Source organism: Crocodylus siamensis, chromosome 9 (genome assembly GCF_052110815.1).
Source record: "Crocodylus siamensis isolate JL-2025a chromosome 9, ASM5211081v1, whole genome shotgun sequence".
Lineage (NCBI taxonomy): Eukaryota > Metazoa > Chordata > Crocodylia > Crocodylidae > Crocodylus > Crocodylus siamensis.
Genome location: NC_143403.1, coordinates 8,044,432 through 8,055,481, shown reverse-complemented (window position 1 = coordinate 8,055,481; position 11,050 = coordinate 8,044,432). Strand labels below are relative to the sequence as shown.

Sequence of the window (11,050 nt, the reverse complement as noted above, 5' to 3'; positions counted from 1 at the left end):
TTCGAAATATTAATTGTAAGTACCAAATACAGTCAACATTTCTGCTAATTAAAAAGTATCTAGTTATACCATATTTAACACTTAATGTAGCTGAACTGCTGGTTGGAAATGAAATTTCATGAAGCAATTCAGTGCTCAAAAATAACCATATTTACTAATAAAAAAGTAGAATTATTGCATAATGTTACATACGGCATATATGTTGTAGAATAATATCATATTGTGCATGGTATCGACCAGCTTCCACCTATTCAAATGGATGTCCGTTTACTGAAAGATCACACGTTCATGTCAACTGCAGCAGCATTCAAAGGAACAAAAATGTAAAAACAAAGACAGTAAAAACCAATAAAAAGAAGGCAGATAGAAAACAGGGCTAATTCAGAGCCTGTCCCAACACCATCCAGTGTCAGCTACCAAGAATGGCTTGGCAAAGGCCAGATTATTTATGTGTCAATGGTACCTTGTAGGTTAAAAACATGGAGCCTGAAGTTTGGTAACAATGACAATCGGGTGTTTGTCCATGACGCCCAGAGACGATAATTGGATTAAAGCAGAATCCAACTGCTTTCCTCTCTTTTGTCCACGAGCTGTTATTTGGGAGGTGATGGTTCTTTAGCTGGAGCAAATACATCCCTCTGCTTGGAAGGATTGGGAGGGTCGGTCATGTGCTACCGTAACCATGGCCTGCGGCAAAAGACCCTTTGACTTCTTGAAACGCTGGGGTCATAACGTTTCCCCAAAACACAGCCCCTTCCCAATGCTGGTTTCCTTGCCGTTGGAAGTCCATGTGCTATCCCAAGCCATGAAAGGCAGCTCTCCATTGGGGTTCAGCAGCTTCCTGCTGCCTGGAAGCTAAGCAAGGCCGGGAAAAATGTGAAGTGGAAACAGAGGAGGGGTTGTGTGTTTGTTACTTAAATTTCCGAACCGAACGAGCCAAAACAAATCCCGAATCCCAGAGTCAGTCCAGAGCCGTACTACCAGCAAACATCCTCCACCCCCATCCGGGGCTTCACGTTTGCAAAACCTTTGGTGGGCGTCCTACGTGCAGGCCCAAGGCCCGAGGCTTTGGGGTTCGGACGCCCCCGAGTTTCGCTTGGCCCCAAGGGGAGAGCTCGGGTGGGGTCTCCCCTTTCCGTAAAGTGGAAAAAGAGGTGAGGGGAGCAGGCTCATGCCTCTGCGCCGTCAAAGCGGAGCAGACCCTCCGGGGCGCGAGTGACTGGCGCCTCCTGAATCCGGCGGGCACCGCTCCTGCCCACAGCATCCCTGCCGGCCGTCGGGCGGGGGCACCAGCCCTGCCGACAGCACCAGCGGGGCCCCCGCTCTGGGCAAGGGCGGTCTCGAGGGTGGGTATGGCCGGCGGCCTGGGATCCACGTGAAAACAACCTCCATTTCCTGGGCTCTCGCGAAATCGGAGGAAGGGGAAGTTAGTGGCCATCCGCCGGGGCTGGGCACACAGGGGGTGACAGCAGCGCCAGCCCAATTTGGCAGCAGGGGAAAGGATGCCCCCTGGCACGGGCAGCCCCCAGCCTTGACCTTGGGCTGGCGCTGATGTGCATGCAGCGCAGGTCTCGGCCCCCCCGGCTCTTCCTTGATTTGGTGCGTGCGGTGGGAAGAGTTGCAAGTGCGCGGCGGGGTGCCGGGCTGCGGGGGAGCCCCTGGCGGGGGCGGGCCGGGGGCTGCGGGCGGCCGGGGCCGGGGCCGGGGCCGGGGCCGGGGCGGGCGCGCACTGAGCGCTGCTCTCTGCTCCCGAGCTGCTGCTGCTGCTGCTGCTGCTGCTGGTTGCGCCAGCCCCGCGCCCGCCCGCCGCCCGCCCGCCGCCTGCCTCCCTGTGTCTCTCGCCTCTGATTCTGCGCACAGCCAGCCCCAAAGCCTGTCATTCTGCAAAACACAGTTTACTCAACAGCGAGAGCGAGGGACGGCGCCGGGGGGAGCGGGAGAGGTGGGGAAGGCGCCGACGAGCCAAGTCCCGCCGCCCGGCATGGCTTCGGGGGACCTCTATGAGGTAGGGCACCGCCGCCGGGGACGCGGGGAGGAGGGCAGCGCCGCGCCGCGCCGAGCCGGGCGAGTTCCCCAAGAGCCGGAGGAAATCGGGCTGGGCTGGGGCTGGGGCTGGGGCTGGGGCTGAGGGAGCCGCGCTTGCCGCGCCGGGCAGGGCAGGGCAGGGCAGGGCCGGGCCGGCGGGCGCAGGGATGGAGCCGCCCGCCCCGCGCTCCGGCTCTTCCTCTCCCCCCACTTCGCACGGGGCCGGCTCGCTGCAGGCCTCGCGGGCGGGAGGCGGAGCGGCGCCGGGGGAGCCGGAGTTGGCGGGAGGCTGGGCAGGGCTGCGGCGCCCGCCGAGCGAGTGCGGGAAGTCCAGGTAAAGTCCGCGGGGCGCCCCGGCCTCGGCCCCGCTCCCGCTCCACGCCCCCGGCCGGCCAGCCGGGCTGGGCCAAGCGCCTTGGCGGGCTTCAGAGCCCACAAAGCCGTGGAGCCGGGGTTGGGCCAAACCCGCTTTCGACTTCCGAGGTCCACGAGTACGTCCACCCGGTGTTGGGCCAAGCCCCGGTTTTGGACTTCGAACGCACCGCGGTGGGACCCGAGGTGCACGCGTCCATCCAGCCGGTGTTGGGCCAAACCCTGTTTTTGGGCTTCAGGGCCCACCGTGGTGGGGGACCCGAGGTGCACGCGTCCATCCACCCAGTGTTGGGCCAAGCCCCGGTTTTGGACTTCGAACGCACCGCGGTGGGACCCGAGGTGCACGCGTCCATCCAGCCGGTGTTGGGCCAAACCCTGTTTTTGGGCTTCAGGGCCCACCGTGGTGGGGGACCCGAGGTGCACGCGTCCATCCACCCAGTGTTGGGCCAAGCCCCGGTTTTGGACTTCGAACACACCGCGGTGGGGGACCCAAGGTGCACGCGTCCATCCAGCTGGTGTTGGGCCAAGCCCCGTTTTTGGGCTTCAAGGCCCACCGCGGTGGGGGACCCGAGGTGCACGCGTCCATCCACCCGGTGTTGGGCCAAGCCCCGGTTTTGGACTTCGAACGCACCGCGGTGGGACCCGAGGTGCACGCGTCCATCCAGCCGGTGTTGGGCTTCAAGGCCCACCGCGGTGGGGGACCCGAGGTGCACGCGTCCATCCACCCAGTGTTGGGCCAAGCCCTGGTTTTGGACTTCGAACACACCGCGGTGGGGGACCCAAGGTGCACGCGTCCATCCAGCCAGTGTTGGGCCAGACCCCGTTTTTGGACTTCAAGGCCCACCGCGGTGGGGGACCCGAGGTGCACGTGTCCATCCAGCCAGTGTTGGGCCAAACCCCGTTTTTGGGCTTCAGGGCCCACCGCAGTGGTGGACCCGAGGTGCACACACCCATCCAGCCAGTGTTGGGCCAGACCCCGTTTTTGGACTTCAAACGCACCGCGGTGGGGGACCCGAGGTGCATACGTCCATTCATCCAGTGTTGGGCCAAACCCCGTTATCAGACTTCAAAACCCAGCGGGGTGGTGGCTCTGCTTCCTGCTTGGCCCCAGCAAGTCCAGGCTTGGGACTGACTGCTGTCACGCTCCAAGCAGGTGCAGTTTTTGTATCTTTAACGGCAGGCGGGGAACATGGTGTTTTTGGAGTGGGGGTTGTTCCCCATTTTCACCAAGTTTAAGGGTTTGGGTCCAAAAGGGATCTTTTTGTGCCTCTTGTTGCCGTGGAAATCCCCTTGCAGAGGTCATGGTTGAGGTTTGAGGTGGATCTTCATTGAGTTGAATGGGGCATCAGGCTTCCTTAAAAGTAGTAGAGCGCAAGAGTCTCCCAAGGTGAGAGGTCCAGTGGTTGTGAGCTGAATTAGTATTGCTAACTTAGGTTTCTTCCCCACCTTCCCTTAATAGTTTAGGTAGCTTCAGTTTGCAATTAGTTGTTGAGGACCCCAAGCCGGCTTCATCCCTGATGCAGCGTCTTTGTAGTCAGTAGTTGTTGTATCAAAGATGAGTTTGGGCCGTCCCCTCTGATGAAATAATTGCCTATCAGGAAGGACTGGGGTTTTAGATCATCTTGCTCTCCGGGGAAATGTCATTACATGTCTAGAGTCTCTCTAGAAGGAGTTGATGCTGGCTGTGTTGTTACAGCTTCTACTCGTTAATTAAAATCTATGCTCTCTTATGAGCCTTCCCTCTTTCTGCGAAGATGGCCTGTGGGACTGGGAGATGGTATACTGTGTGCAAATACTATAAGTAGCAACATACTGGGAAAATGGTTTATGAAAGCCAGATTTGTAACCCAGAGCAATCCAAGTGCAGTTATTTGGAAGGCCCTGGGTCTTTTCCAGGCTGGGTGATGAAACCCTCTTGGACTGCAGCATGAAATGCAGCCAAACCTTCCTAGGTGTGGTGGTTCAAAGCCTGTGAAACACTGCTGACCTCTATTCCTTTTGGGTTGCTTTTGCTAATTGGTGAGTAATAGAGAAGAGTTTTAGCCATCAAGGTGGGTAAATAAAATCAAGGCTTTCCATCTTGATTTGGTTGACATGTTTGGGACCTGAGTGGCTAACTCATTTTTATTCAGCCACTTGATATACAAGTGATGATCCAAGTATGTGCAGGGTGTGAATTAGGAAGTCTAATGATCTGGTGTAAAACCCTTTCCACAGTGACGTTTCTTGTGACTGAGCTAGGAGAAACCACTGGGAAACTGAACGTTTATATTCTTGATATGTTGCAAAAGCGCAGATGTTCAGTTTTGCTTAAATAACTTCTTAACACCCCAAAATAAAACCACATCAAGAGATCTCAGTGGGTTTCCTGGAATCGTTAAAAAGCGGCTTTTAAGTTGTGTAGGCTCTGATGTCAAATATCAGTTAGAAGCAGGAGATTAAGTTATCACCGCGGACACTTGATGTGTTTGGAGCTTACACCTCAGTTCTTGGTTGGATGTGGCATCTGTCCCTTTTCAGGCACGTCAAATATTGTGAGGATGGCATAATGCATGTTAAGTGATGTAAGATTTTGTCTGAATGAAAGAACTGTGGTTCAAAAGAAAAAGAAATTAATTGTAGATGCACCTTGTCACTGCAACGTGTGGAACGACGCTAGTATTTCAGTCCTTCACGGATTCTTCCTGACGTTCAGTAAATAAGACAGTGATAATTATTACTTCTGTAAGAATTGATAATTGCTATTGGCTTCAAAATGATTTTACTTCTACGTACTATCGTCACAGTAAACGTGACTACGGAGCCATTATTACACGCGTAACCCAAGGTCAATTTTTCCTGACTCATTTTTATGTAATTCAGTGAAAAATCTTAAATTTCAAAAACAATTTAGATATGTCGCCTATCAGTTCATCATTTTCTATTGTCAAATTATTTTGAAAACAGATTTTTCCAACATATTGACTTGAAGATATATTCAATGAATGTCTTGATTTTAAAGCAAAATAAGATTACAGCCAACTAAGCACAATGTTTTGTGATCCTGATGTACTTTTCAATGTAAAAAAAAATATGGCATCTAGTCACTTCTACTTGAAGTTTGTTCTATTATATTTCTTGTAGGAGTCTGAAATAGTTGTCATTTATTCTACAAATTGAAAAACGCCCAGAGAGAAGTCTGTGCTAATTAGCAGTTGGGTTCTAGGTTGGTGTAATTTTACAACCAAGATTGGCTACATCTAGGGTGAGTATCATGCATCAGATACTAGAAAGTGCTGGTTTTGAAGGCAACAGGAAAAGAGAGTTTTCTTTTTCATGTTAAAGTAGTTAAAAATTTTCACTTAGGAACTTTTAAATTAGACTGAAATATTCTAAGTCTTTAGCACAGTTATGCCTTCACTGGTTGAACAAAATGATAAGGTTTGTTTTGATTGTTTTGCACTTAGGTGTGATTCTGGGCTTCTCCAGTGAGTAAGAGGGTTTTCAAGTATCTCTATATTTTCTCAGGGGAGGAAATCTTGGTGAATGTCAAAGAAATGTGTATTTATAAACAACTATAAAAATTAAATAAAGCATTGGCAACAGCATATCCATAGTGGTCTTCAGCAGGTGCACTATGTTGCTTGACAGTTTCGACAACTTGTTGATAGAAAGTCTTCATTAATTTCAGTAAAAGATAGAATAACATATCCAAAAGTACATTTCAACTTTTTTTTTCAACTGACGCTAATTCTGTTTCCTGCCGCTGCTTTGGCATATCCTGTGTATTCTCCATCTTGAGGTCAGTTCCAACATCTAACATAAGACCCCCTCTTAAAAGAACTGGGCTTCTCAAGGCTATTTGCCAATATTAAAATATACAAATGAAAGGTTAGGAACCGTAACTTTTATAATGAACCAGTACATATAAGTATTGGAGGTGGGAGGTTCCCCTAGTAGAGCTGGAAGGGGAAAAAACGAACTCCAGCTGATGGCAAACATCTAATATCTGTTATCAGTACCATGCAGAGTCTTGCCAGAAGCTGACTGGCATTCCTGTTCTGACCCGAAATATTCTTCATTTCGTATTGTTTACAATAAACCAACATAATCAGAGCTTTCAGAACAATGAGATTATACCCTAAACATTCTGTCATAACGTCTTGTCACATCCTTTAAGAGTACTGGAAATCCCAATTTTTATGTAGGTTATTGTTATATTGCAATATTGTAACTAAGAGATCTTGTGAGCTGCAGTTAAGTTTCTCAAGAGGAATGTGGCTTGTAGATTTCTCAGGAACGCAATAATTTAATTATTTCAAACTGTTAGCAACTAATGGACATTTTTTACTTAAAACATTAGTGTATTTGGAAAAGTGACTTTTAAAAATGGAACTCTCTTAAATAAAAAGCTGTAATATCAGTGTGCGTCCAGAGGCCTGCCACCTGCATCAGTGACAAAAATAAGTTTTAAACTACATCCTGTTATGTGAAAATATTTCCTCGACAAGATAGTGAAGCTCCATCTGAGCTGCAGTGTCAGATTCTCCCACTTTCATCTGTACCCCAGTAGAGGTATCAGCATGGACAAAATTTGAAGGAGACGAGTGTTGTACAGATATAACTAAGAACACTGAATCCCTTACTACATAGGCGAAAATGCGAATCAATAAGCGTGCACCTGGAATTTCAGATTCTAGGGTGTGTTTGCAGAAAATATCCTTTGGGTAACAACTACAACAATGTGAGTCTTTTAGAGTTAAGAAAGATGGGAGCACAAAATGCTGTTTTAATGGAGTCACTTTCAGAATGGAGCAGCGCTGCAAATGTGCCAATATCTCGTGGAAAACTTCTGGAAAGGAGGAATGTATTTTAAAACCATTGAACATGTTTGTCCTCTATTAAAGATGTGACCGACAAAGAAAATAATTTTAGTTTAAGAAGTAAAAATAATCATCTCCCAACCAGAATCAGCTTCTTCTTAAACAAAAGGATTGGTTGTTGTGGGATTGTACCTGATGTCATAAGAAGAGCATACTGACTTCAAGGGAGATGCAAGGAAAATATATCAATTTATAAGCAGCAGATTCTAGTTAAATGAGATTAGAAAACCACAGTTTATCAGAACAGGTCCTCAGCTGTTCAACAGGTCAACGGGTCCTCAGCTGTTGACTGTAACATTGACTGCAGCAGGATTACACCTCTTTGCACCAGCTGTGCATCTAGCCCCATTATGAGTAACTATTTCGGAGGAGAATACTTCATCAACTACCTCTGTGACAAATCAGCTATTAAACCCTGTAGAATTGTGACACCGAAGGATTATCAAAATCAGGGGTATCCAGAAGAACCAGTGCTAGCTACATGCACAAAGCTTGTAATAATATTATAGTTTAGTCAGAAAAAGTGTTACTGCTGATCAAATCTGTCTAGATTCAGCTCCATCTTCAATAAGGCCTTGTACCAGTGCTCGTAGCGCTCTGGAGTCGGTTCTTTCTGGACAACAACTTGAACTGAAGTGTCAGCCTGCCAATAAAAGGTTAAACTGGTGTTTCTCCTACCCGTGTCATGTAGTTCTACAGATTAAAGCTTTCAGGGAAAAAACAAGTATGAGGTAACTGGTAATTGTTACTTTCTTACTAAGAGACTCCAGTGTCCAAAATTATTAGTATGCACATAGTGGCTGTCATGTTTACCTACGCTGTCATGATGTTACCAGTATTCAGCTTCCTCGTTGCATTGTAAATGGCCTTGGGAGGTATCGAGTATGAAAAATGTTACTGCAAACCATGTAATTTTCTTCTGCGTGTTAGTGTTGTATGACTTTCTTGATGGAACTCTTTCACCTGGTTCCTGAAAGATCCTCCAAATGTAGTTTGGCCTAAGAAGGAATTTGTGACGTGGATTCCTGGTTAGACAAATCGTTGGAAACATACCGTCTCTTACAATTAAACCACCGGTAAGAATGCAGGGTGAAGAATGCTTTAGAAAAGAAATTAAACTGAGTATCTTTCCCTTCATTGTCTAAGTTCAAAGTCTGTTTGTGTCTACAGCTCATTATAAATGGCATTGTGACTTTTTATAGTATTTTTGTGAATTGCAAACATTATTCTATATTTAGATTCATATCCTTTATTCCAACTCGCCCTGTAATAATGTAGTTGTTTCTATCCTGTATGTTAAAAAAATATATTTAGAGGTATCCTAATCCAAATAATTGTTAAATTCAAATGTGATCTAATATTGAGGAAAATTGGCCGATTTTTTTATTTACTTATTTTTTTTTAACATCAAAGGAGTTATTGTAATGGCTAACTATGCTGTTAATAATATGTGTCTTTGTCCATTCACTTGACTTTTAGCAGTGTTTTCTTGGCTCTGTGTATTTTCATCCATGCAGATTTTTTTTTTGTTATCGTCCCTTCTTTTTCATATATCTTTGTATTTTTGCAATATGACATGGGCACCTCAGAATTAACAACAGTTATGATTTAAAAGTTCATTATTCTTTCTATTTAAGCGAGTAGCCTCCCAAAGTTCATCCTGAACTATTTAAAAATGTAAAATATCTGCAGTTTGCTGAAAATGATGATGAAACGTATTAACCTTGGCTTGTTTTACATCAGTGAAAATAAGATCCTTCTTCTGTTTCTCAGAGAAACAAAAATGTCCTTCTGACTTGTTTAATAATGGTGTCACAATAGCTTTGTTTATTACAAAGACCTTATCCTTTCAAATTGGTAGTATAGAGCCGAGGGAAAATATGGTTCGATCTACTTTCTTTCATCACACAGAGATTGTAATATTATCATCAATAGAGGCAGCGTACAAGTCAGTCATCTCTAGTTATCTGTTGTAATTCAAAATCTGCATATTGCAGCGTATCTTTAAGGTTTCTCATATCCTTCTTGATATTGCTAGACTGACATGTATGCAGTACGTAGGAACCAGCAGCCTTGTTCAGACATGCAGGCACATGCGGTTTGTGGTGCCGCAAACCTCTTTGAGGCACCACAAACTGCACACCATGAATGTTAAAACAGATTTCCAGGTAGCAAATAAAAATGCCTAGGAAAAAACGTGGCACGGTGCATGCTACTATAGCATGCGTGGGAACAAACAAATGCTTGGTCCTCCAGGGAGATGCTCTTGTCTGCCAGCCAGAGGGTCTCTACTATTTCATTTGTGCCCTGGCTGCTCCAGCACTCTGGGAGCTGGGAAGAGTGGGAAAGGGCAGTTTGCCCAAAGCGGAACAATTTGTCCCCCGCCAATGGACATGTGCAGGAGTGCGCACTGCAGCACAAAGTAGCAGCACAAATTTGTGCCACTACTATTTGTGCCGCTGCAAGCGCATGCCCCTGCACATCTGGAAACGACCAGTGATCTTAGTAAACCAGGGGAAACAGAATACCCATTGCAATCATCTTGAAAAGCAAGTAGCGTAGGCAACCTGGTAATATGAAAATAAAAATAATGCAGAAAAGTCAGGTTTGAGCCTTTATCATATCTGATTTTGGTGCACTGCTAGCTTCTTGTGGGTGGCAGTCTCACCCAAAATGGCCACAATGCTACAGTTTTGCCTTTTCCCACCTCTGACTTGCACTTCTTGATGCTGGCCCCAGCCCCAGTAGACCCATCACCAGGACTTGTAAGGGTACCCTGCAAAAAACCATTTCAGCAGCCTTTTGCACTGCTTAAGTCAAAGGAACCAACTCTGGGCAACTGAAAACACCAAAGAAGTGTCAGTAAGGAGAGTCACTTCCATAAAGCACCCCACTATTGTCATTAAAGCAACAGAAGTGTCAATGAAAATACTGATACAACTTACTGAGATCACTCATGTTGGTCTTCTGGGGCTCTAACATTCAGAATTAACTTGTGTCATCCAAGCACCTTGAGGGCGAGTCAAAGTAGATGCTCAGGCATGGTGAGGACTATGTAAACAAGTAAAGAGGCCAGATTCAGCCCCAGGGAGGCTCACAGTCCGCCTGCTGACAAGATGCAACAGGTGGAAGAAACCGTTGGAAAGCTAGAAATATGGAGGCGGCAATGAGGTAATGTCATGCATAATAAAAAGTAGTCTCAGCTCAGCACCTCAGTTTCTGCCCAAACCTCCTGCAAAGGTGATGACAATACACTAGAAGGCATTTTGGTGGCGTGCCTAAAATGGGGTAATTTATTAAATCATTGTAATTCTAAAGATATGTTAATGAACAAAGGAGTTACGAGGACCTAAAACAGTTTTCCCATTTTATTATTTTGCTTTGAACCAAGAAATTTTGAGACCGGAGAAGGATTTATTCCACAACTTTCACTTGTTTATGCTTTGATGCATTGGAAGAAGTATCCAGTCTATGTAGAATACTATATTTTCTTCTGAAAATATTCTTTTTTGAATATATACTTCCATTTGCACTCAACAGTACACTTCCAATATGGCCACATTTCACCTAAAACTTATTGAATTACTATTTTTTCTTATTTCCTATCTAGAAAAGGTTGGTTACCAATATGGTTGGATGTGAATAGCTGTCCTCCTTCTAGTTGTCCTGTGCCACTTGCCAGGTTCTTTCAATAAAGCCAAAATCATCACTTGTGACATCCCTTTTTCATTCACTATGATGAACAGTGATGTTATGAACTGTGTTCTGACATCAGGGAATATAACAAGCTG

The 11,050-nt window shown here is 46.3% G+C and overlaps 1 protein-coding gene across 1 annotated transcript in view; it reads left to right on the top strand.

The window, feature by feature from the left end:
* The first annotated feature begins 212 nt into the window (after positions 1-212).
* CDYL2 (chromodomain Y like 2) overlaps positions 213-11,050 on the top strand; it is an 89,344-nt gene continuing 78,506 nt past the window's right edge. Inside the window, exon 1 of the mRNA XM_090063131.1 lies at positions 213-2,005. Coding sequence (XP_089919257.1) covers positions 1,982-2,005 — 24 coding nt within the window. The 5' untranslated portion in view covers positions 213-1,981. The remainder of the gene's footprint in view (positions 2,006-11,050) is intronic.